Below are 27,638 nucleotides of genomic sequence, written 5' to 3'. Positions count from 1 at the left end.
CTTTCTAGCATGATTAGTCTGCAAGCTAGTGCTATGCCCTAATTTGATGGGCAGAAAAAGTGAGAGGCAGAGCCTTCGTTTGAGGTACCCAGAACAGAGCAGGTGTATACATTTCCTCATATTTGTGTGCAAGATCTACTGCAAAGAAAGCTTTAGCCCTGCTCACATGGATCACATGTCCCTTTTTATAGACGATCTTTGTAGAAGATCTAGGCGATCTGCTCACTTAGACTCTGCTATCAATGCATTCTGTTACACTGGCATATGGAATAAGTATTCTGATTTTTCCAGAAAGCACTGACTGCCACAAAAAAGGTAAGTAATAAGGAGAGAGACTATATAAATTCTATTTAGGTTGGCTCCCTATGAACTCTGGCATCTTGATCATTTAAAATGGAGCATTTGGTCATACTAGGAATCAAAAAATGTATCATAAAACAATAAAGAGATTATTTTTATATTAATTTGACAAATCTGAGAAGAATTATAATGGGTGGATCTCTTTATGGCAGCTCATCTTTACAGGCAGAGACAAAGAGCAGGGATGCCCCCTGCCTGCCACAGGTGCCACTTCCACAGGCAAGCCAGCGAACAGCCAAGCCTCCCAGCATTTCACTGCTGGCTCAGAGGAGATCAGATGGAAAGGACAGAAATTGCACCAGTGTAATGTGAAACGTGTTGAGGACTGTTCAAAGCAGAGTCTAGGGAAGCTGCATTTATTAAGGATTTGCTCATTGGCAACTGACAGAAATGGGAGCACATTTCTAGCCAGGGCAGCTCTGAATAGTATAGAACCTGGAGTTGTGTGTCTCGGGCATTTATTCAAAGAGAGGTGTGAGAACCACTTGGGCAGCCTGTTAAAGTTTGTATTCCCAAGCTGCATTCCCAGAGGTTCTGGTTCAGCAGGTCCAGAGTGGGACCTAGAATCTGCATTTTAATAAGCAGCCTGCATGATTCTGATGCAGGTCATCCGAAGACCATACTTTGAGAAACTGACTCACAGATAGCAGCAAAGCTATGAAAGATGAGGTCTAATCTCATATCAGCATACTGTTCACAACTCATTCATTTGTTTACACATTAATTTAACAGATCTGCACTGAATGTTTAGGTGTGCATCCCACGTACTGTTAGGCACAGAGGGAGACAAAGCACACCTTGAGGGTGCTCATGGTCCAACAGGAGAGAGAATATCAACTATCCCAGTATGACATGGAGAGGGGGAAATACAAGCACTCAGGAAATAGAGGGGGCTGTTGGCCCAGATAGGGGTGAAAGAGGGGGTGAGCTGACCTCAGAGAAATGGCCCCCAAGGAGGTGACCCCAAGGCTGGGGTTAGGAGTAAAGAGGATAAAATAAGGGGAGAAGCATTCCAAGACACAAAGTCTTGAACCAGCTGAACATGTTTGGAAATCATAAGTAGTTGTGTACAATTAGAATCAAAAGTCAGGTATGAGTGTGTGTGTGTGTGTGTGTGTGTGTGCGCGCGCGCGCCCATGCGCACGCGCGCGCACATCTAAGCATGAGGGAGGCAAGTCCAGGGAGGTACAGGGCCAGCTTGGAAGTGGTTTTGTGCACAAAGTATGCCAAATAGAGTTGCAGAAGGTGTTAAGTATGGACACACACAGCTCTGCATCTTAGAAAGTCAGTTATGGGCATTCACCTATATGGGAGGTTACCACATAGAAAGTCACTTCTTCACACACTTCTTCCCTTGCTATAAATGCCTGATCTTAAAATACCTGGGAAGAGCTTGATGCTGCTCTCTGCTGTCCAGAGTAAAAATAACTCCCTTTGACCTGATTACTTGCAAGCAAATTAAAGCTAATATTTTACATTGCATTTGTATTAAAAAAATAGTTTTAGTTTCTCATGTAATTAAGGAGAACAGCAACAGCAAAAAACAACTCCCACTTGAGTTCTGACTCTCAACTAGACGCTGGACACCCATCTTGCCAAGTGGAGTCTCATCTCTAAGAGCACAAAGGATCATGCCCAATAGCACAGTGGCTGATTCGAGCCCACAATTAACATGCATTAAATATACCACTTCTCCCATCAAATGGAGCTCTTTGCAGAGAAATGTGTTGGTAGTCCTGGGAATCATTAATCAATGACGCAAAGGTAGCACAGAGTAATTACCATCCCAAGGATCGCTGGGGGCGATCAGAGCTCCAACATTCACAAAAAGACATGAGTTAAGCTGCTGCCATGCTGCAGCTTCTGATTTCCCTAGGGACCTCTGGCAAGGACAGGCCACCCAGAAGCCTGGAAAGAGGTTACAACCCGGAAAGTCTCCTAGACTGTTCTGGCAAAGCCCTTCTGAGGTGGCAGGGGAGGAGGAGACAGGGATCCACCCCACCACATCAGGTGGGTTGTCCAGCTTATGTGATGGCAGGTGCCCCCAGGTTTTCTGAACATGCATGCACATCCACCACACACCCCTGCTGTGGGTGTGCTTTCACTTCAAAATTTAAAAAAAGCACAGACCTGAAAGGTCTACTGGAGATGGCTGAATTAGGGGAATCCCCAGCTTCCTTACATGCTGGCTACAATATGTCTCAATACAAGCAGAAAGTACCAGCCTGAGAAATACAGAGGATACCACCACCCCCTCCTTTCCAAATGCACACACACACATTTGCCATGGGCAGACCTTCTCTATGTTTGTTGGCACATGTTCATGGGTAAGGGGCAGTGCCATGACCTCTCCTTCCTCAAAGTACAGTTCCTGTCCTGACAATGAACACAGTGGATGGGGGGCCCTAAGATCGCAGTGGACCAGGGGCTGAGCAGGTAGGTAGGCTGGTACATGCGCACATGCTGTGTGCCTGGGCAGAGATGCTGTGAGTGGCGAGGGATCTAGATGCCTGTCCACCAGGCCAGTGTTAATCAGAAAGTTTACAAAAGCAGCACAACAGGACATGAAGCCAACACCTCTGAGCCCCAATATGGAAAGGCGGCCAAAGGACAGGGCAGTGGGGAGTTTAGTGGAACTTACTCAACACACTGAATTGGGAAGAGACCACATGAATTTACAGTAACACAGATCTGAGATCAAATCCCAGCAACTTCAGCCAGCAAGCCCACTAGGCCCGACTTTCACCACCTAGGAAAGGAAAGCGATGAAGCCATTCTCACAGGCGTGAGACTAGAGGAAGTGCTATAGGGAAAGAACACAGAGCAATAGCTCCAGACATCTAGCAAGGGACATTTTTGCCAGTAATAGCCACAAACAAAAAGCAAAGGGAGGCTCTGAGTCTAGTTTGAGCACGTTCCCTCGGCCAAACTGCCCTCCTGGGCACAAACTGCCGGCATCTGCCTCTCTGGTGGTGGTGGTGGTGGATTTGACATGGAAGCCAGCCCCTGCTCAGCCACGCCCCACCTGTTCCCAAAGGGGGCCCCCCCACTAGCCAGGTCCTGAGGGAGCAGGCCCAGGTCATGGCTACGGGCCGTCTGCCCACTTCCTGAGCTCGGCACACATGGCCGGCTCCCTGCGGGCACCTCTTGACACAACTGCACTCTCCAGCTCAGTGGATCTTTCCAGAGTATAGATGCTTCATGTCAGGAAAGGGAGGAACAAGGCTAACCCCAAGCCTGTCCCTGCCTATAACGAAACCACAGGAAGACTTCAAAATAACAACAGAGCCATGTGTTGAAGTGGTGCTGGCAGCGGCGTGAGCAGAGTGCTGTGGACGTGCAGTGGACACCAGGACAGGCTCACCCAGAAGGTGGCCTCGGCTCCAGGCAGTGGGGGGTGCGTGGGAATGGTCTGTGAGGACCTGGCTGGTGGAGGTGTGAGAGGGAAGGGAGGCAAGTCCAGCTCCTACAGCCAGCTAGGGCCTGCCTATGGAGAGCTCCTAGTCTAGACACCACTCTGCTCTTCAGCCCCGGGATGTTCTTGGGTTCCTGTGGCCTGCTTCCTCATGCTACTTCCTGCCTCATGCTTTAAATTCAGGGACTCTCTCTGTTTCACCGTATACCAACCCAGGCCTCAAACCTGGTAACTTCCCTCTTTCTCACAAAATGTTGCCTTTCGTGGTGGGTGCAGGAACTCCTGCTGGGGCCCCATCCCAGCAGGCCAGGTCTCTCATGGGTTCCCCTCTGACTCTCTACCTTATTCTCCACAATGTCAGCAGGACAACAGCCCCACTCAGACCCCCCTCACATCATGCCCAGGCACTCACCCCTGCAGCACCTCGCCTCACAGGAGCACCCCAGGAGTCAGGCCAGCTGGGGCAAGGTTTTAATAGAAGCATTTCATTGTTTGCACTAACAGGTCCTTTCCCAATTCCTCAGGTCCATGAATTAAGTATCAGGGTTTGCAGCCCACATCCCCTTCCTTCTTGGAGTGAGAACAAATCCTGAGGTTCTATTAAAGGACAAGCAATGGCCTACAGCGGTAAGAATTGACCCACTGACAGCTCCCCTTGCATGGAGAAGAGAGTTTTGGGCAGGGACACATTGTACCTCTTTGATCTTTGATACATACTGGCGAGTCAAGGAGTATAACCTCATTTTAAAGATAAAAGAAATGAGTTCAAAAGTGGTTCCATTACTTACTCAAAATCATGAGGCCTGTGACTGTTGGAGATGGGATTGGGTCAGTGGGGTCTGTACAAAGTCTGCCTGGAGCTTCTGCGCACCCCCAGCAACCCCCACCATCAGGAGCCTGCCCCTAGGTGACCCTGGCTGCTCTCCTGGCACACCTCCTCCAGGGAACAAGTGTGTCCAGGGGTTTGGTTCCACTGAGCCAAGAGAAACTCAGGCTGAGTTGGGAGATAACCCCTCCCATAATTTAACTTTGAAACCCGAGGCAGCAAGCACAACCCAATGAAATGAATCAAAACAACTTATGCAAAAAACAGAGGAGAGGTCTAGATAAAGTCAGGAATCACCTTGATCTTGCAGCCGCTCACTCTTTGGTTCCAAGGAGCTGACATTCCTTGGGGCCCCCTGCCCCCAGCCTGTCCCCTCCAGGCAGGCAAGGAATGTACCAAATGGAAACAGGGATGCTCTTGTTCTCAGCCCCTGCTGCGTGCTCTTGTCGGCACAGCCTGGAGATCCCTGCTCTCACAACAAACCATGTCAAAACTTCTGACAGCTTCCTGCTGTGTGACATGAGACCAAGAAAGACTGAAGTTTAAGTATAAGGCAGGGGAGGATGGGAGAACAGTCTCTTCCTGGTTTTGTCCTGCCTCTCAGGGGCTGACAAAGTCAGTCACCTGTGGACTCCAAGCTCTTACCCCCTACCACCTCCAACAAGACCCCTGAGGAAACTGCCACTGGGTAGGACAACCAGCAAAAACAAGACTCAGAGATCAGGACAATTACCAAGGTCATCCACCAGCTGCATAGACTGGGGTACAGCTCTTGGTTGTGACTGTAAACTCCAGATCTTACCCTCAGTCCAGCCCAGTTAGGGCTGGAACCACCAGGCAAAGAAAAGTTTTTATAGAAAGAAAGCATTAATCTCCTCGCTGTTTTTCAATTGACTACACATTTACTGAATAGCCATTTCTCAGATGAGCACAATACTGTATTGATCCATCAAAACTTTATCAGCCATTAGTCTTCAGCAGTTGGATAATGTAAATGCATATATACATGTATATGAGTGTATACATTTATATATTTTTTTTTAGATAATTTTTTTAAGCTTTTATTTATTTATGATAGTCACACAGGTAGAGAGAGAGAGACAAAGACACAGGCAAAGGGAGAAGCAGGCTCCATGCACCGGGAGCCCAACGTGGGATTCGATCCCGGGTCTCCAGGATCGCACCCTGGGCCAAAGGCAGGCGCCAAACTGCTGCACCACCCAGGGATCCCTTTATATATGTTTTGATTTCCATTTTATAAAATTTTACAGAGTAGACATACGTTACTTCTGTAATCAAAATAAAATGAACATGAATTTAACATATCTTCATTCATCAGTGTTTATTGAATGTGTACTCCAGGCACACCTGAAGTTAGGTAGCCAGCAGTCCCTCTGTTAAGGAGCACCAGTGCAGTGAGAGAGGAAGACAGGTAAAGTGGGGAAGGTTAGTCTGTGTGCCAGGAGCAAGGGTGGGGGGTGATGCAGGGGGCAATGGTAATTGCAGGTACTCCGGGTCTCAGAGTGGGAGGCAATAAGATTGGCTTCAGAGAGTCACAAGCCAAGGCAGTACAGGTAGATAAACCAGGATGAGCAAAGTCATGATAATGAGATGTGAGAAGGACTACAAAATGTGCTCTGCCTGGAAGCTTTGAGTTAAGCAGGTATAGGAAGGATGATGTTGTTACAAGACTTCATTGGTTCAACTGTGACCCCAGTCCAAGATCAGCTAAGAAACCATCTGGCAATGCACTTCAAGCTGGCCTCCTTCTATTCAACCCCTGCAAGGAGCAAACCCCAGCTTAACACTCCTGGGAGTCTCTGCAAGGAACCTAGCCCTGGAAAGGACATGCTTTATTTCTTCACCTGCTGATGCCCCTCACAGGCCCTCTGATTTCATCACCTGCTCCTGGAAATCCAATCTGCTTACTTGGTGGCCCTAGTTCAGATGCACTCTCATCCACCAGACTAGCCCTCAGCTCTCACACATGCATCTCTGTGTAGTCCCTGTATGGCCCCTGGCCACATCCTGCCCACTCCTCTGTTCTGCTGGCACATCTCCTTCACTCACATTGTGAACAGAAGAGTTGATGGGTGAGACACAGAGTGCCTTAAACCACCCCACCTTTAGCAAGGGAAGAGAGTTTGTTTTTAATGGCTACGTCACATGTGCACAGCTCTGAGCTAGTAGTCTCTCTGCTTCGACTATCCTATGTAAGTCCTGTAAGAATTTTGTGAAATGATTGCTCTACACTCCATATTAAAGGTAAGAAATATTGAGGCTCACAGAGGTTAGGTAACACACAATTTAGTGTGTTGCCAAGTTGGGATTTGAGCTCAGGTCTGTTTTACTCTAGGGCATAAGCTTCATCTTTCATACCTTTCTTAGATTTGGTTAAGATGGGTCCTCCCCTAGGTCCATACGTTAGGGATTCCTCCAACCCCTGTTCAGTCACACCAAGGAGCCAGACCGGGGGGGTCCTCCAACCCCACTCTAGGTGTCCTAGGCTGCAGACTCCCCTGCTAATTGTCTTTGCTCTTTGGCCCATGCACTCATTTTCTCCAGGTCCACCCTGCTGAGGGCTAATGGTGCCACAAGTGTGCACACCCCTAGGCCTGAGTGATGGCCCAGGAGAGGCTGGTGGCAGGGTGAGCAGTCTAGGCACAGCTTGGACTTGGGGGCTGAGTGTCCAAACACATTCACACTTACTGCAAGATGGATCCCTCAAAGTGGTCAGATTGCAGGCAGGGGGTCAAAGTACCAAACAATAAAATTGAGAATTCTAAATCTGAAACTGGTCCTCCAGGGATTATAAAGGTCAGTGTTGGTGGGGCTCCTGGGTGGCTCAGTGGTTCAGCATCTGCCTTCTGCTCAGGGCATGATCCCAGAACACCAGGATTGAGCCTCACATAGGGCTCCCCTCGAGGAGCCTGCCTCTCCCTCTGCCTATGTCTCTGCCTCTCTCTCTCTCTGCGTCTTTCATGAACAAATATATAAAATCTTTAAAAATAAATAGAAAAAGGTCAGTGTTGGAAGTTAGAGCATATTTCATAACAGCTTGTTAGCTTGAGTTATATATTTTATTTTATTTTATTTTATTTTATTTTATTTATTTATGATAGTCACACACACACAGAGAGAAAGAGAGAGAGAGAGAGAGAGAGAGAGAGAGAGAGAGGCAGAGACACAGGCACAGGGAGAAGCAGGCTCCATGCACCGGAAGCCCGACGTGGGACTCGATCCCGGGTCTCCAGGATCGCGCCCTGGGCCAAAGGCAGGTGCCAAACCGCTGCGCCACCCAGGGATCCCCAGCTTGAGTTATATCTTTTAAATATCTTGAGGCAAGGTGTGTCAGCTTCCATTTGTGCCCTTGCACTGGACTCACAAGTTTAGAAGCATGCCTGTTCTTGCTCACTGAATTTTTTTTTACAGTGAAGAGAGTTCTCATCTCCCACATGAATGAAGAAAGTTTGATCTCACTCGATAATCATTACAGAATACTTGTGATGGGCTGTATTACCTTTTCATGATCGAGGAGCTCTTGTAAAATAACTTGTCTTTCCTGACACAGTTCCAAGAAATCTTCAGAGTGCAGACTTTCATGTAAGGCAGGGAAGAAGGTCAGCTGGGTGCAGTCCACTGCCACCTCATCTCTCCTGCTCTCGGCTTCCTCTGGTGTCAGCTCATCTACAGCAGCATAAAGGGAACACACGTTTTTGGCATGAGCCACCTGACCTCACGAGGGATGGTATACAACCTGGGTCCGAGTCACTGAGAGAAACTGCAAAGTTTCAGGGCAGAGGCGAGTGGTGTGGATCTCAGCATATCCTTCACTGTGTCTGAAAGTGGACACCACCCATTTAACCCTCTGGTGTGGTCATCACACCATTAGGCTGATCCACTCTGGAAAACTTGGCTGCTCTATAGCTCCAGAGTGGCCACAGGGCAACAATTCAAAATTTACCCTCATTAATCAGTAGAGCAATTCACTTTATTCATTCTTTTAAAGGAATGAGGTGGTTTTTTTTTTCTAATTATGGAAACACTATGATCTTAGTGTTAAAAAAAAAAAACCACTTGGAAAACCCATGAAATTGTGAGAATAAATTTAAAATATTTGGGAAGTAAATCAAGTATCCCTCACTCACCCAGAGATACTGCTTAATAACAACAGATTGGGTGTCGTAAGCACTTTCCTGTGCTGGATGCTTTTGATGACATTTTTTCATCTACTCTATTGGGCTGTAGATTCTATTTCAACCTCCCCTCACAATCGGGGAAAAGTGGAAGAGGCTAATTACTTTGTTTATGGTTATAGGGTCACCAAGATTGAGAGGTCAAATCTGAACCAAGTCTGTCTTCCTTATTCACAACTTGGGTTCTTTACTTCTAATATATTTTCCAGACGTATATGTATATGCACACACACACACACACACACACGTGATTTTTTGACATAAGAATTGTATTGCATTTATAGTTTTTCTCTTCTGGAATTTTTTTGAGATTATGAGTATTTTAATTTCCATTAAAAGTTCTTTGAACTCACCTAAAATGGCTGTATAATATCTGTTGTGTGGCTCTTTCATAATCACCTAATCCATCTCCAATCTTTCAGAGGCACATCGGTTTCTATTTCTACCATGGATGCCCTGTGCTACGATCATGCGTGTGCACACCTAGACTTATTTCCCAAGCATGTACTCCTGGACATCGACATTTGGGTGCCAGCTGAGCACAGACCTACATGATTTCTGGATCCTGCTCCCCTGCTGTGTCCACCTGTCTAGAGCAGGCATACAGCACAGGACAGGAAAGTTGAGGGGTTATAGGCCATTTTATTCAAGCTCATCTGTTTGAGTTCCTCCCCACCTGACAGTCTCCGAACTGGATGAATGAAAGAGTCTGCTGCTTACAGCAATAGCCACCATAGGCTTTTCCCCATGCAGGGAGAGCACTGTATAGATACTGGCACCCAGGAGAGCACATGGGAGAACCATAAACCCTTTCTTCTTCTTTCCTGGATGAGCTCCCTACTGGGGTGGGGGTCTGCATATTGGGATGAGGGGACTCAGCAGCCCATGGCCATAGACCACATCAGCACATTTTCCATCACCAAAATCTCTACAGACTCCCCCTCTGATCTCAGAGCTGTGGAGCTTGGGGTAAAAAGAAGAGAAGCAAATGGGCATTACAACATTATCCCAATTCCCATGCCACAGTGGGACCCCCAATTCAACCTAGGATCAGGACCCAGCACCATCCCTTTTGGACACTCTTACTGCAGACTGGCAAGACAGCAAGCTCGATGCAAATCCAGCAGTCAGCCACTAAATGAGACACGTTTCATCAGTGTTCGTTAGTTGTCATCTCACCTAACTCTGGGAAATGAACAAGGGGTAGAGATAGGGGAGGTGGGTGGGGGGTTAGGGTGACTGGGTGATGGGCACTGAGGGGGGCACTTGGCGGGATGAGCACTGGGTGTTATGCTATATGTTGGCAAATTGAACTTCAATAAAAAAAATAAATTTTTTTTAAAAAAGGAAGTTGTCACCTGGTTAAGGATATGACACTAGCTGCACCTCAGTAGACAATGAAACTCCCAGACATGGAGTGTTTGAAGCAAAAGGCAGGGTCTGGTAGAAATACAAAATCTGAAATAGAGTGTGTATGTCTGTGTGTATCTGCATGTTGTGCAAGTGCGCGCGCGTGCGCGCGTGTGTGTGTTTGGATGTATTCATGCCAAATAACCTTTGAAAATAAATCTGGATTTCTGCAAACTAGCTCAACCAAATTCCTCCGTGAGAATTATACAAATAAAGTAAGTATAAACATCAAAAATGATTCAAAGTATTCATTTTAGTTTGGGAATTAATGGCAATTGTAGCTGTCATTTTTATAATTAGAATTCAATGTAAAAAGTACTAAATATCTCTTACCCATTTTTACTTTAAAGCATTTTCTTATTTTCCTCCTATGTGTTTTGGGTCACAAACTGAACATGTATTTTTATTACTTGGAGACACTTTTAATGTTTCCCTGACATAGCAAACTGACATGATAAAATTCTTATTGTGACAACCTTAACATAAAATTCTTCACCTAACAGAATTCAAGGTCTGGAAGAGGTTCCTCCTCATCCTGGAGAATACAGTAATGAAAAGAGTCTTAGCACTGCCTACTTTACATTGGCAGCATTTTCTCCTCTGAAATACTAATTCATATTAAATAAAACCAAGAAGTAATTTAATTACTAATGAAAAATAGGTAAACTAATAAACGGAGTACCTTGTTTCTCAACATTTGTTTTGGAAACACTGCCATTTCTGTATTGGTTTTCCTGAAATAAAACCAGAGAAAAGAGAAATGAAATCCTGAAGACTATTGCTGTGCCTCCCACTCCATTACATGGACCCACAAACATGCACACATGCATGTGACTCTCTCAAATTATTCATATACTACAGTCTTATATGCAAGAAGAGAGGCATGCTAAATCCTAAAGGACCACAATAAAATGCAAGTATTCAGGGTCCCGAGTCAAAGGAGAAAAAACCCACAATTTTCCATTAAGTAGGACTTCCAGTAATTACCAAAGATGATGCCAAAATGGCATTAAATAGCATCCCGGATGTCTGTGGTATGGGCCACCCTGGAGAGGAGACCAGGCACAAGATCTGGGGCTGGGCAGCCCAGGAGACAGAGACCAAGTTTCAGAGCCAGTCTTTGGCTTTGTCACTAGCACAGAGGGCAGGATACTTATTTTTCCTGACTTCACTTCTTAAGAAATGTATTAAGGGAAAAATACTACATAAAACCAGAGGTTTAGGGGATCCCTGGGTGGCGCAGCGGTTTAGCGCCTGCCTTTGGCCCAGGGCACGATCCTGGAGACCCGGGATCGAATCCCACGTCGGGCTCCTGGTGCATGGAGCCTGCTTCTCCCTCTGCCTGTGTCTCTGCCTCTCTCTCTGTGTGTGTGACTATCATTAATAAATAAAAATTTAAAAAAATTTAAAAAAAAAACCCAGAGGTTTATTGACAGTCCATTAAAAATTCAAGTGTCTACTGGATAAATGTAATATAATTTTTTTCATTAAATTTTATACAGGATTTAAAGTGGATAAAAAATCCTGAGGTTATAGACTAGAGAACAAACCCAACATTGTATCTCAGGATGAATGTGAAAGGAAATGTCTTGCATTCCAGTATTTGCAAGCCCCCTTCTAGAATATCTTAAATCGGAATTGTTCAATGAGGACGTGAAAGAACTATTAACAGATTTTTCTATAACCACTCCTAATCCAACTGGTTCCTCATTCTTTAAAAGGCAGTATTGTCAGTTTGATGACAGAGAGTTCAAACTTCATTACAGCAAATTCCCAGGGACTACCTAGATAGCTTCTGTTGCTTGGCAATCCAATATAGCCTCAGTGTTGTTTGGGTTACATGGGTCATGGGCTCAAGCTTTCAGAAATAGCTGACAAATCATTTGTGCAAACAGACAATGGCCATCGCTGGCTCTTTCAAAACACTGATGTCCAGGGCAGTCTGGGTGGCTCAGTGGTTTAGCGCTGCTTTCAACTCAGGGCAGGATCCTGGAGACCCGGAATCGAGTCCCATGTCTGGCTCCCTGCATGGAGCCTGCTTCTCCCTCTGCCTGTGTCTCTGCCTGTCTTTATCTCTGTGTGTCTCATGAATGAATAAATTAAAATAAACCACTGATGTCCAGATTATCCCACTGGACTTTTGTGGATGTCAATGTGGCACTGGGTTAGTGGTGTTGATATGAACCACTCTGCTATTCATTCATTCGCTCATGTACTCATTTACTCAGGCTGTAGTTAGAGCACTCTTTCTATGTACCTGTGAGAATGAGTGATTCTTTTCTTTTGTTAAGTGGCATTGAGAATAAATTACAGCACTCTTACCTTTAACTGTGCACATGATCTCTCCTGCTTGCCCGTGCCCAAGCATTCCTAAAGCACTCCTGTTGTAAACAGCATGAAAAGGAAAAGCAAAGGAGAGACTTCCCTGCACATTTCCTTCCTGGAAGTATCATTGTTTTGCTGCATCCAAGTCTTACCTTGAACCTTTCTGGACTCAGGGCCTCCAGCGGAGACAAACGTCTGACACGTTTCCTCATGCGAGCTGGTCCTTCTCTCCAGTCTAGTTCCCACCTGGAACAAAGTGTGGCTTCCGCCGTTTGGCCCCACAAGCCCAGCTCCCCAAAAAGCTGCTCCTGAATCCTGGCCCAGGCGTTGGCTGCCTTGATGTTGTCACATCTCCGCCTCTGGGAAGCAGAAGTACAGGATCACTCCCAGGCATATTTCCTCATGGGCTTGGCCCCAGACTTCTGGGTATGAGCAGATCAAACCCTCTTAATTGTTCAAGAAAAATAACCCCTCAGAGGTGGTCCTGAGCACCCTGAGTGTGGGTAGTATACTCTCTGGAGTTAGGACAGGCTAGGAGAAGAAATCAGTTTTTCGGCTCTGAGACCATTTAATCCAGGTTAGAGAAGGAGAAAAACATCTGCCCTTTGGCCTTCAGAGCCATGTGACTGCTGGGTTCTGTGCAGAGCACAGCTAGTCCCAAAGGTCCTGGCACTATTCATCAGAGTAGATTGGACAGCTATTTTATAAATGGAACACAGAATCTCACCATAGCCCCTACCCTTCAAAATGGACAAGGAATTTTACCACAGCCCCTATCCTTCAAAAATGATGCTGAGGATTCTTCTTTCAGTGTCTGAACTGGAGGTGTGGGGGATTAGCAGATCTGCCAATAATTGGTAGATCCGAACAAATTATTCCTACCTCTGGACCTCAGATTCTCCATTCTCTAACTTAAATGAGAAGTTTGGCCTAGATATTGTCTAAGAGTCTTTCAAATCCTAATATAATAGAACTCTAGAATGCTGAAGAATCCTAGAATGTTCATAGAAGCTAAAACCTTTGATATTACTGAAAATAATCCCTTACTTATGAAATCTTCATAGTTTGCATATGTGGCACTTGACTATCACATCTGCTACTAGAGTGTAACTCAACTTTCTATAAAATACACCCCGAAACGGCTTTTGTATGGCACACACTGAAATTTTCTACATCACCTGCTAAGGGAACTTTGACACCTCTCAGTTATGACAATGGAATTGGCTTTGTCTGTGGGGTAGACTTTTGCATTTATCTAAATACTTCATGGTATTTGCCCTAACTTCCGATTTTAAATTTTCAGAATACTGAAAGGTGAAAGTGTTAATGACAAGAAGCACAGATCTCATCAATTTAACGTAAGTAGAAAAAAATAATTATCATGCATTAGGGCTGAGCCCCTCACCTGCTGCATTTCATTTCTTCTACCCAGTGGTACCTTGAGTGAAACTTGAAACTTGTAAAGAATTTTTATTATCTTCATAAAGAATCAAATCTGGAACAGGAGAAGTGATTTCTCCAAGGACCACCAGGTGATGGAACTGAGATTCAAACCCAGTCCATCTGATTCCAAAGCCTCCACTTAAGCCTGCTTGCTAGATTCCTTTCCTGAAGGCCTTGTGTCATTCTTTTAAAATTCATGATTTCTGATGCTATGACTTTGAAGATTGGCATGACAGATTAGAGCCAGGCTGTAAATCGGGGCCATTTGGAACAGGTAAATAATTTTTGGAATTTGAAGACTCCCATGAAAATATAACAGAAGGGTGCCTGGGTGGTTCAATCAGTTAAGTGTCTAACCTTCGGCTCCGGTCTGAGCTCAAAGTCCTGGGATCAAGCTCTATGTTGGGCTCCCTGCTCAGCAGGGAGTCTGCTTCTCCTTCTCCCTGATTGATGCCCCCACCCTCCACTCATGCTCTCTCTCTCAAATAAATAAATAAAATATTTCAAAAAGAAAGAAAATATAACAGCCAATACAGTGCTTAGTCCATGGTCTTTGGCATCAGATGAACCTGGGTTGTCATCATGTTTCTGCTATTCCCTAGTGTCTAGTGTAAAGGGGCTTCAGCTTCCTCATCAAATGTGGTTAATAATACTATAAAAATAATAAAACCATGAGTTTATGTAAGGATTAAATAATACAATATTTTCAAGAGTTTTATATGTTGACTTGCCTGGCATAAACAGTATTATTACTGTGAATAAAGCAAATCCTATTTCAAAGCAAGATTATTTTTTTCTCCATAGTTCTTAAATATAGATCCAAAACAATTACGTTTTACATAATACTCCAATTGGATAATCAGGAACTCCAGAAAATAATGTCTGTCCATAGCCTTTTACAGGGATTAGGTAATATGAAATGAATACTCATTTGAAGAAAATATTTCAGCTCCCTGGAGATTGTCACCGGGTTTGGAATAACATATAGAGCTTCACAGAGGATGAAGATTCCCAAACTTCAGATTGTCCGCCCTGGGCTTAAAATTAGTGCTTTATTTTACCCCCAAGGATCTGCCTATGCACCCGGGGATTCACATTCCCCAAGTCTTCATCACAAGGCAAATAATTTGTCTTGAATACCTGTGGCCAGACAGAAGTGTGTCAGTGGTGAGACTCCTCAGAGAGGAGTGATTGTTTAGTGCATGATAGAAAGCTACAAGTGGGGATCCCTGGGTGGCGCAGCGGTTTGGCGCCTGCCTTTGGCCCAGGGCGCGATCCTGGAGACCCGGGATCGAATCCCACGTCGGGCTCCCGGTGCATGGAGCCTGCTTCTCCCTCTGCCTGTGTCTCTGCCTCTCTCTCTCTCTCTCTCTCTCTCTCTGTGACTATCATAAATAAATAAAAATTAAAAAAAAAAAAAAAAAGAAAGCTACAAGTGGTCCCGGGACAGAGGACATGGGATGACCAGACAGCAAAGTCCTGAGTCCCCACACTTGCAAAGTGCACTGTGATGCCCATGTTTCTGTACCAGGTAAGGTCTTCTTGAAGCTTGAATCATGATTGGAATTGAACACCAATAAAAAATAAATTCATAAAAAAAATAAAAATAAAAAAAAAATAAAGCTCTTGTTTCTTTGGAAAAAAAAAAATCATGATTGGGCCAAATGCCACACCAGAGACTCAGAGGCAGGGTTCCTGGTATGTTAGAGGTAACTGTAATTGGAGCTGAATGGAAACATTTGGGTAGCATCAATGAGCTTTTCCTCTGGGCAACCAGCCCTTCCCTGCTTTTGGTCCTTTGTGCTTTGGAGGGATTGATCCCAGCCCTGGTTTCAGTTCTCAATGGCATTCAAGTTTGGCTAATATAAGTGGTGGAAGATGATTATAGGATGGGCTGTGAATGTGTGTGTGTGTGTGTGTCTGTGTGTGTGTCTGTGAAAGAGAAAGATTGAGAAGAGAGAGGGAGAAAGAGGAAACTGATTGCTTAGGACAGAGCTTGAATACTTGGATCTTGGAGCTTGAATACTGGTTCTTGAAGTTTGCTTCTCCTAGATTTTTTAGTACCACATACCAGTTCATTTGCTGCCTACACCAGTTTGAGCTGAGTTTCTGATATTTGCATTTGAAAAAGCTGTGACAGACACTTAAAGGATATACAGAAACTAAGCAAGAAATGACAACAGTCTGTTGGCCCCTAGAGAACTCAAGAGTGTGACACTGTGAAAATGTATTGCCCCTTAAAAAAGCAGGGTGGTTGCTCCAGACCCCATTATCTCTGGCAGATGGTGACTACCTCTGCATTCCTTTAAATGTTGAAACAATCTGTCTTAAATATTTAAACACTTGGAAAGTGTCCTTATGGATTAGCCTCAAAATGCTGATTTTCTCAGAAATACATCAGTAAAACTCTATACAGCTTTCTTAAGTATTTTCTGAAATCTGTTCAGGCCCACTGCTGAAAATGAGCCAGGCCAATATTCTAGAAGGCTGGATACTCTCCTTCTCGGCTCAGAAAATTCCAGCAGAAACTTACAAAGTGCACAGACCACATCTCTCCTAGCCATAAGCAAATTTCCCAGACTCTTCCACCCATAAAAAGAGAAATGCTCACACTTTTAACTGGATGCTGATTTGGACATTTAGACAAACAGCATCATCTGTCTTGAAATGGTGCAAGTGTGATAAGGATGCCATAAACACAGAATGCAATCTTAAACAATTCCTCTTATTTACCCCTCAATAGTAATTGAATTTATTAGCCATATTGTTAGTCCTGAAAGAAGTCAGTGGATACAAATGGTGGGACACTGATGTGGAAGGGTCTGTCTAAGGGGCACCGATAATAAAATAAGCCAGCTAGACACCTATCATGCTGTACAGTGAAGTCAGCAATGTTGGGGTGGGGTAGATGCCCCTGATGAGGCCCTTCTCTAAACTAAGAGTGTTTAAGATCAGCTTGTGCTTCCAGAGAAATCAGAATGCTTCCTGATTGCCTTGATGGTATCATTTCCTATAGACACCCAAACTTCTGTTCCATCTCTGTCAAGTCTCATAAACTGCCCCCCACCCTTACAGAACAGCTGAAGAGGCTGTGTTGCTAACCTGTGTGTTTCTGGGGTACAGGTTGCACATCTCATGAATCCCTAGTCCCAGGGCCATGTGTGGGCTCCTAGATGATCTTACATGGAAGGAGTTAGACCAAGTTACTTGGCTGAAGTTGATCAGATCCTATTTTGTTTCCTCGACATTTGGGTACCACTGCTCCACCCTTCCTTGGTCCTTCACCCACCCCAGGCATATGGTTCCTTTACCCTACTGTTCCCTTTATAGTAGAACATCCCAATATTGACCTCATCACCCTGCTTGTGGTTATTTCTTTACTGTTGGTACCTCTACTGAGTTTTAAGAACCTTCCAGGCACAGCAGTAGCATTATAATCTCTGCCTTTCCTATGCCTAGCATAGGCTTTGGAGCAGAGAAATCATAAAGTAAATAATATATTTAGCAAGGCTTTAATACTATATGTTGTGCTTTATTATTATTATTATTATTATTATTATTAAAAGATTTAATTTATTCATGAGAGACAAAGCGAGAGCAAGAGAGAGAGAAGCAGAGACATAGGCAGAGGGAGAAGCAGGCTCCCCAAAGGGAGCCTGATGCAGGACTTGATCCCAGGACCCCAGGATCACAACCTGAACTAAAGGCAGATGCTCAACCACTGAACCATCCAGGTGCTCTACTATTATTAGCAATCATCTTTTAACAACGTTTTGTTGGGATCCCTGGGTGGCGCAGCGGTTTGGCACCTGCCTTTGGCCCAGGGCGCGATCCTGGAGACCCGGGATCGAATCCCACGTCGGGCTCCCGGTGCATGGAGCCTGCTTCTCCCTATGCCTGTGTCTCTGCCTCTCTCTCTCTCTCTGTGGCTATCATTAAAAAAATAAATAAATAAAAATAAAAAAAATTAAAAAAAAAACGTTTTGTTAACAACAACACTGACTAAAGATGAACTTCTTAGCCATTCCATAACCACATGTATTCCCTGCCAGTCACGTCGAGGCACTCTACACTTGTTCTTTAATCTTCACAGTTAGGCAGTGTGATTTTCTTTTCGAGATGGGAACCCTGAGGTTCAGACTGCATGCCTGGGAAGGGGCAGATCTGAGACTCAGCTTGAGATCCCTGGCATGACAGACAGTGCTTTTTACACTAATTGTCCAGAAATCACACCTAGAGAAGTGTTTTAAGTATCTAAGTCTGCCTTGATGAGTGGCAACCCCTTGCATTTAGGATAAAATGCAAAAGCTCTAAGGAGGTAGCAAGCCCTGTGTGCTCCAGTCCTGCCTTATCTTCACACTTGTTCATTCCCAGCTCAGGTCACCCAGTCACTTTTTCCAGTTACTGGCAACATCCAGCTCTTTCCTGATTGGGACCTTCCCATATGTTCTCCCTTAGCCAAAGTACATTCTCAAAATACTTTAGCCTATTTTCCTCCTCCTACGGATCTCAACTTAATGGTCACTTTCTTGGAGGAGGCCTCTTGTCTGCCCAAGCAAATTCTCCCCACATCATAGTCTCTCATTGTACCAGTATTTTCCATGTCTCTTGCTCATCATAAGTAATAATGATCTACTTATTTGGGAAGATATTTAATACATATCCCCCTCTAGAGGTAGAGTGAAGCTACCAGAGAGTGAGGCCCATGTCTGCTCTGTGTACAACTGTGCTCCTAGCTCATAGCATAGGGTCTGAGGCATCTGGGCTCTTGACATCTATTTACTAGTGTATGAGTGAGTAGATGAGAGGATAAACATGCTGCCAGTCTCTTCAGCTGCTGACAGTGTGGGGCCAAGTCCACTGCACAAGTAATTAAGTAGAACTGAATCGCTGCTGACCAGTTATTGACATAGTTACCTAGAACTTAAAGCAACGGTCCTTCTGATTCTTTATTTCAGATTCAAGGCAAATTCCAGTTTTCTGTGAAGAGAAAAGAAAACCATGTACTGGTTTCTTACCTGTACATGATCTTTGTATAAAGATGCATATAGTTCCTGCCCTCTTCTTCTGTAGTTCTCGATACATGACACAAAATCCTGGAAAAGAGAGAAAAATCACAGTTTAATGACAGCTGTGATTTTAGATTAGAACTTCTGTGCTCTGACCATTTATCAGGGAAAGTAACAGTCACAAGCATTGTAGGTCAAATGAATCACAGACTCATAAATAAAGACTTCACCCATGTTGACACCACACACACACACACACACACACACACACACACGTCGATGGGTTACTTCAACTTCCAGCTATGATGAGCTAGCTTACAACAGGCTAATCTTCCTTCCAAGAATAACTAGAAAAGCCATATTTGAATAATCTGCTTTAAGAGAGCAGAGAGCCTCCAAGAGAGCCAAAATTTAAGGAGTCAAGATCTTGGAGATAAGGAAAACTAAGATGTATCCAAAGCACAATATCTATTATTTTTTTGCTCCTGAGATATTTGCAACTTTGCAAATAACACAAGATGTTGAGAAGCTGAGCAGAAAGTGATAGCTAAGAAGCAGAGAAGCTTAACAGAGCTTTTGGTGTTTTCAGGTGCTAAGGAGACAAACATTGGAATTCAGGCTCACCAAGACAACTAGGCCATAAGGAATCAAGAGTCCAGAAATACGACACTAAAAAGAAGTAAGGCCAGCTTTCTGCACTGATACTCTTTAAGCAGCTGCTGATTCATAAGCAGTGTGATTTGTAGAAACCAAAGGTGTTGGGCTTTAAAGTGGACTCTGAAGGGCTGCACCATAGCAATAGAGGCAGATGGGAAATAGACCAGGTCTTACAAAGCTGAAACCCAACTTCCCATGAGCTCAGCCTCTAAGTACATTATGGTGATCTGCCCCCATTCCAAATACATGCCGGAAGACAAAGAAGGTCCCTTCTGGAGAAGGATCACATCATCTGAAGCCTCTAACGGAGGATTCTCTCTAACAGAATTTTCATACGAAATGTTCAGTAGTCAAGCAAAAATTACTAGATGTGCCCATAAAAAGGGCCAACAGAAAAACACAATCAAAACATAACCACAGGTATCCAGATATTAGAGTTGTCACACATGAGCCATAAAATAATGCAAGAATATTGTCCCAAAATGCAATATGGAGCCTTTTGCAAGAGATATGGAATCTATGAAAACTAACTAGATAAAAATTCTAAATCTGTGAAATGAATTAATTAAAATTAGAAACTCCATAGATAAGTTTAACATCGGAGTGGATTCATCTGAACATAGGGTGAGTGAACTTGAAGAAATATTCTTGCTAACTATGATGAGGTAAAAGTATAGAAAATATCTAAGAGATAAATACAGTTAGGTAAATATGTAATATAGAGAAAGCATTTAACATATGTGGATTGGTGTCTCAAAGGAAAAGAGATAAAGAATGAATCAGAAGCAATATCTGAAAAGTTAATGAGAATCTTTCCAAATAGATGAAAGGCATTGAGCCACAGATTTGAGAAATTCTATAAACCTGAAACAAACAAACAAAAAATACAAAGAAAACCACACATAAGCCCCTCATAATAAAACTGTAAAAAAATATTTAAAAATTTGAAAAGACAAAAAATATCATATTATCTTTAAAGAAGTGACAGTAAGAATGGTAGAGGCATTGAAACAATGAAACATTTTCAAATCATAGGAAAAAAATCTGACAAACTCAAAGTCTCTACCCAGTGAAAATACCTTTTGAAAATAAAGACAAACTAAAATATTTTCAGGTAAATAACACTGAGACAATGTGTCACTAGTAGAACTGCCCCAAGTGAAAGACTAAAGGAGCTTTTTAGAATGAAAATGATTCCCTATTGAAGCTGGAATCTTTGGAATGAATGAAATACTATGGAAATGATAAACATATTAGTATATCTAAATGAATATTGGCTTTGGAGAATAATATAGCAATAATAATAATAACTTATGGAATTTGAGAAATGAAGAATAAAAATATGTGAAAAAATAACAGAAGATGGGTGGGGTAAATTAAATAGTGTTTTAAGTTTCTTCAACTAGAAATTTGGAAAAAGGATCTAATTTACGTTAGACTCTGATAAAGAAAATGTGAATGATGTAAAGTAACCCCTAAAAACATAATAAATGAATATGTGACTTCCAGCTAATAGAAGGTAAGTATAATAATTTAAAATATTATGTAATACATTGGAAGAGAAAAAGAAAGGAATAAATAACAGATATAAAAACAGACAATTTTAAACAAGATGGATTTAAACTAAAGTTGTCATTAATTGCATTAAATATAAATAGACTAAATGATTCAACTAAAAGATAAACAGAGTCACAGTGTATCAAAAAGTAAAACCTAGGTAAATGCTACTTACAAGAGACACTCTTTGAAAATAAGGACCCAAGGAGTTGAAAGTAAAATGATAGTAAAAAAAATAATTGGACAAACACTAACCAAAAAAAGTCTGGTAAAGCTATACAAATGGCACTTGAAGTAGTCTTTAAAGCAATAATTATCATTAGGCATAAAGATGGTTGTTTCAAAACAATAAAGGACAAATACACTAGGAAAGTATAACTTCTAAATGTGAAGCACTTAATAACATAGCTTCAAAATATATAACATATAGAATAACAACTAAAAGGAAAAACAAACAAGTCTACAATCATACAGGTAGATATTAAGTCATAACTCAATAATTAATGATATAAGCTGACAAGAAAGATAGAAACAGAATATTTAAAGAATATAGGAAGCAAACATAATTTGATCAATTATTTAAAAAATGCAGATAATAATATGATACAGAATGCACAAATGGAATCACTACTGAAACATGCCACAGGACAGAATATGAAGCAAATGTAAAATAATTTCAAATAACTGAAATTATATAGAATACACTTTTTGAACATAGTGGGATTAAGCCACAAGAAAATATATTTTTAAATCTCCAAATATTTAAAAATTAAGCAATAATATTTTAAGTAACCCATGGGCCAAAGAAATCAAAATGGAAGTTAGAAAATATTTCAGCATAAATGAAAATGAAAATATAACATAATAAAGCATCAGTGATAGAGCTAAAACTTTCTTGTGGGAATATATGTGATCATCAGTGGAATTATTAGAAAAAATAGGCATGTAAATTATATATATGTATATATATATATATATATATATATATATATATATATCAAGAAATTTGAAAAAAAATTTAAACCCAAGGAAAATACATTTAAAATCTTCCCAGAAAGTCTAATAAGGAAAAAGAAAACAGGTAAAAATTACCAGGAGCAGGAACAGGAATGAGGAAATGAGACATCATTCTCAATTCTACAAACATTTAAAGAATCATCATGAATAATTTTATGCTAATACATTTGAAATTTGGATGAACTAGACACATTCCCAGGAAAATATAACTTACAGAAATTAATACAAAAAGAAACAAAATCTGAATTGTGCAATGCCTATTACAGAAACTAAATCTAAATAAAACTTTTCCTACAAAGAAAATTTCAGGCTTGAGCATAAATAGTAATAAGAGGATGGGACACAAAAGTTGAGGAAAACATTTTAATTGAAATCAGCAATATATAAAAGCATAATGTATCACCCCCAAATTAATACCAATCCGTCTTCGTTTTTCAAAAAAAAAAAAAAAATAGAAGATGGAATAATTCCAAACTCATTTTATGAGGTTAGCATCATCCTGATACCAAAGCCAGGTAGGTACCACACAAAAAAAGAATACTATAGGCCAACATACCTGAGGAAAATTGATGCAAAAAATCCACAATAAAATACTAGCAAACAGAATTCAACAGCACATTACAAGAAAAATACATTGTGACCAAGTGGGATTTTTCCCTAAGATGTAAGGATGATTTAACATCTGTAAATCAACCAAGATAGTACACCACACTAACTGAATGAAAGAAAAAAAAAAACACATGAGCATCTCAAAAGACAGAGAAAGTATCTGACAAAGTTCAACATTTATTCATGACAAAAACTCTAAACAAAAGAATTAGAGAAGGAATTTACCTCAACACAAAAATGACCCATAACTAACATTATAATCAATGAGGAAAAGTGAAAATGTTCCCTCTAAGATCCAGCAGAAAGCAAAGATTTCCACTCTCACTTCTATTCAAATAATACTAGAAGTCCTAACCAGAGCAAATAAATAAATAAATAAATAAATAATAAATAGCATCTAAATCAGAAAGGAAAAAGTAAAATTATATCTCTTTGCAGATGATATAATCATATATGTAGAAAACCCTACAGACTCAAGCAAAAAAAAACTGTTAGAACTAATAAATGAATTCAGTAAACTTGTAGGATACATAATCAACTTACAAAAATTAGTCATGTTTCTATAGAATTAATATTGTGAAAATGTCAATGTTACCCAGGGCAATTTACATGTTTAATGCAATCCCTATCAAAATACCATGGACTTTCTTCAGAGAGTTGAAACAAATCATCTTAAGATTTGTGTGGAATCAGAAAAAAAAATGAATAGCCAGGGGAATATTAAAAAAGAAAACCATAGCTGGGGGCATCACAATGCCAGATTTCAGGTTGTACTACAAAACTGTGGTCATCAAGACAGTGTGGTACTGGCACAAAAATAGACCCATAGATCAATGGAACAGAATAGAGAACCCAGAAGTGGACCCTCAACTTTATGGTCAACTAATATTCGATAAAGGAGGAAAGACTATCCACTGGAAGAAAGACAGTCTCTTCAATACATGGTGCTGGGAAAATTGGACATCCACATGCAGAAGAATGAAACTAGACCACTCTCTTGCACCATACACAAAGATAAACTCAAAATGGATGAAAGATCTAAATGTGAGACAGGATTCCATCAAAATCCTAGAGGAGAACACAGGCAACAGCCTTTTTGAACTTGGCCACAGTAACTTCTTGCAAGATACATCCATAAAGGCAAGAGAAACAAAAGCAAAAATGAACTTTTGGGACTTCATCAAGATAAGAAGCTTTTGCACAGCAAAGGATACAGTCAACAGAACTCAAAGACAACCTACAGAATGGGAGAAGATATTTGCAAATGACATATCAGATAAAGGGCTAGTATCCAAGATCTGTAAAGAACTTATTAAACTCAACAGCAAAGAAACAAACAATCCAATCAAGAAATGGGCAAAAGCCATGAACAGAAATCCCACCAAAGGAAGACATAGACATGGCCAACAAGCACATGAGAAAATGCTCCGCATCACTTGCCATCAGGGAAATACAAATCAAAAATCACAATGAGATACCACCCACCTCACACTAGTGAGAATGGGGAAAATTAACAAGACAGGAAACCACAAATGTAAATGTTGGAGAGGATGTGGAGAAAGGGGAACCCTCTTGCACTGTTGGTGGGAATGTGAACCGGTGCAGCCACTCTGGAAAACTGTGTGGAGGTTCCTCAAAGAGTTAAAAATAGACCTGCCCTACGACCCAGCAATTGCACTGCTGGGGATTGACCCCAAAGATACAGATGCAGTGAAACACTGGGACACCTGCACCCCGATGTTTCTAGCAGCAATGTCCACAATAGCCAGACTGTGGAAGGAGCCTCAGTGTCCATCGAAAGATGAATGGATAAAGAATATGTGGTCTATGTATACAATGGAATATTACTCAGACATCAGAAACGATGAATAGCCACCATTGCTTTGATGTGGATGGAACTAGAGGGTATTATGTTGAGTGAAGTAAGGCAATTGGAGAAGGACAAACATTATATGGTTTCACTCATATGGGACATATATAAAAAATAGTGAAAGGAATTATAGGGGAAAGGAGAGAAAATGAGTGGGAAAATCAGAGAGTGTGACAAAACATGAGAGACTCCTAACTCTGGGAAATGAAAGGGGGTAGTGGAAAGGGAGGTGGGCAGGAGGAATGGGGTGACTGGGTGACAGCACTGAGGAGGGTCCTGATGGGATGAGTACTGGGTGTTACAGTATATGTTGGCAAATTGAACTTCAATAAAAAAATATACATATAAAAAAAGAAAATATGTTCTATATCATTATCCATTAGGAAAATGAAAATTAAAAACACAGTGAGGTATCAATACACACCTATATGAACTATTAAAATTAAAAGGTAAGTACACCAAATGCTGGTGAGGATCCAGAAAAACTAGAAGATTCATATATTGAATGTATAGTACAGCCACTCTGGAAAACAGGTTAGTAGCATTTTTAAAAACCAATGCAACTACCATGCAACCCAGCAGTTGTACCCCTGGGGATGTATCCCAATGAAATGAAAAATTTCACAAAAACCTGTACATAAATGTTTATAACAACTTTATTCATAATAGATAAAAAATGGAAACAACTCAGATTTCCTTCAAGAGGTTAATGGTTAAACACATTGTGGTGCATCCATAGCATGGAATACTTTACAATAAAAAGGATGACTTGTTGATTGTTGATTCATGCAACAACAACCTGGATGGATCTGTGAAGAATTATGCTGAGTGTGAAAAGATAATCCGAAAAGATTACATACTGTATGGTTCCATTTAAAGAATTGTTTGAAATTTGATACAATTATAGAAATGGAAAACATATTACTGGTTATGAGAGGTTATGGGAGTGGGAGGAAGATAGTGGGAATGGCCATCAGTGGGCAACATGAGGGATTCTCATGATGACTAAAATGTTTCTGGTTGTGATATTTACTATTCTTTTGCAAGTGATACCATTGGGGATTCCTGGGTAAAGGACACATGCTCTCCACATTTCTGCATTCTTTCTTTCCTTTCTTTTTTTTGAGAGAGAGAGAGCATGCAAGAGCCAGGAAGGGGCAGAGGGAGAGGGAGAGAGAATCTTAAGCAGGCTCCAAGCTCAGCATGCATCCTGATGCTGAGCTCAATCTCATGACCCTGAGATCATGACCCGAGCCCAAATCAAGACTCAGACACCTAACTAAATGAGTCACCCAGGCACTCTTGAATTATTTCTTATAACTCCATGTAAATCTACAATTCTTAAGATAAAAAGTTTAGTTAAAAAGAAGTCTTTGAGGGTTTTATCTTTACCATTATATATTCCAGGCATGAGTAAAAAAGATACTCATGCCCAGAATATATTAAAAAACTGCTATAAATCAATAAGGGAAGAAAACAGAAAATTTCAATATGATTTTTTAAAAAGAAAAAATTGAACAGATATTTAATTTTCAGAGATGTCCTAACAGATATATGAGAATGTGGTCAACTCGTTTGTCACCTGAGGAAGATAAATTAAAACTGCAATGAGAATTGTAAAAAAAAAAAAAAACTGCAATGATAATATTCAAAATTCAAATAGACTAATGACATATTTTGATTATGATATGAAGCAAATGAATTCTCTTACACTGCTATATTGGTACAACCATTTTGAAACATTGGTTGGTAGTACCTTAAAAAAGTGAACATATGCATACCCAATGACTCAAAAATTTCATTCCTGGATACATACCCAACACTGGAACATCTTTGCCTTTTTTTTCATTGTGTTGATATTTGCAATTATGTCCCAAAAACAATGGTAAATAAAACTAGTGTCATAATCCAAACTAAGGGGTTGGCATGAACTGTACAATAATCATTGTGTGTATTCCTCACCACTTGGAACTTATAGCAGGAAAAAAAATCATCATGTAAGAATGTCATTGATAAAACAGTAGAAATTATTAATTTTACTAAATCTCAATTTTTGAATATACTCTTTTTTAATAATCTGTGTGATAAAATGGGAGCATGCATAGAGCACTTCTTCTGAATACCAAAAAAACTTAATAGCTGTTTCAAGAAAAAGCAGTATGTAATTGTTAGAGTTATGAGCTAAACTACCTGCTTTTGTCACAGAACATCATTTTTATTTGAAAGAATGATTGAAAGACAAAATTACAGTTATTATGACTTGAGTGTTTGGCAGATACTTTCTTGAAAATAAATAAAGTAAACCTGTCATCACAAATAAAGTAATCTGACACCATTTGCTGCCAAAGATAAATTGAGCTTTCAAATTTTAAATATTAGAATATTGGAAATCTTGTATCTGCCTCTTTGAGCTTAAAGTTTCCCAGTAGCTAAAAAACTTTCTTATAATATTGGTGGTGACATGAACATGGTTTTTCCATATTGCACAAGGAAACATGTCAACATTAGGGATATCTATGTAACTCAGGGAATCAGTATTCCCAAAGCATGCTAGGATGCATGTTACAAAATTATGTATGAGTGAAAATATCCATTCAAAGTGCAAAATAGATCAATACATTTCAGTGGAATGGAGGACAAAAATTTCACTGATAAAGGTTTCAAATAACCTTTAAGAAACTACTTGTTGAGTTTTGGTGTAGTATCAAAGAATGTCTAAAATTTTCTGAAAGGGCTATTAAAATGGTCCTTTCTTTTTTAACTGTATATCTTCAGGGGGCTAGATTTTCTCCATATATTTCAACCAAAAAATATATAGAATAACTGATTGAGTGAAGAAGCAGATACAAAAATCCAGCTATCTTCTTACTAAGCCAAATAGATCTTTAAAGAGACTTGCAAAAAATTAAAACAATACTACTCTTTTAACAATTTGTTTTGAAAA

General features: G+C 41.1%; 1 protein-coding gene across 1 annotated transcript in view; it reads right to left on the bottom strand.

The window, feature by feature from the left end:
• WDFY4 (WDFY family member 4) overlaps nucleotides 1-27,638 on the bottom strand; it is a 284,669-nt gene that overhangs the window by 91,247 nt on the left and 165,784 nt on the right. The window contains exons 40-43 of the mRNA XM_055345541.1: nucleotides 18,994-19,071; nucleotides 12,685-12,891; nucleotides 10,890-10,941; nucleotides 8,122-8,288 (exon numbers count right to left, since the gene is read on the bottom strand). Coding sequence (XP_055201516.1) covers nucleotides 8,122-8,288; nucleotides 10,890-10,941; nucleotides 12,685-12,891; nucleotides 18,994-19,071 — 504 coding nt within the window. The remainder of the gene's footprint in view (nucleotides 1-8,121; nucleotides 8,289-10,889; nucleotides 10,942-12,684; nucleotides 12,892-18,993; nucleotides 19,072-27,638) is intronic.

Source organism: Nyctereutes procyonoides, unplaced genomic scaffold, assembly GCF_905146905.1.
Source record: "Nyctereutes procyonoides isolate TBG_1078 unplaced genomic scaffold, NYPRO_anot_genome, whole genome shotgun sequence".
Classification (NCBI taxonomy): domain Eukaryota; kingdom Metazoa; phylum Chordata; class Mammalia; order Carnivora; family Canidae; genus Nyctereutes; species Nyctereutes procyonoides.
This window is presented reverse-complemented; position numbering and strand designations above follow the sequence as displayed.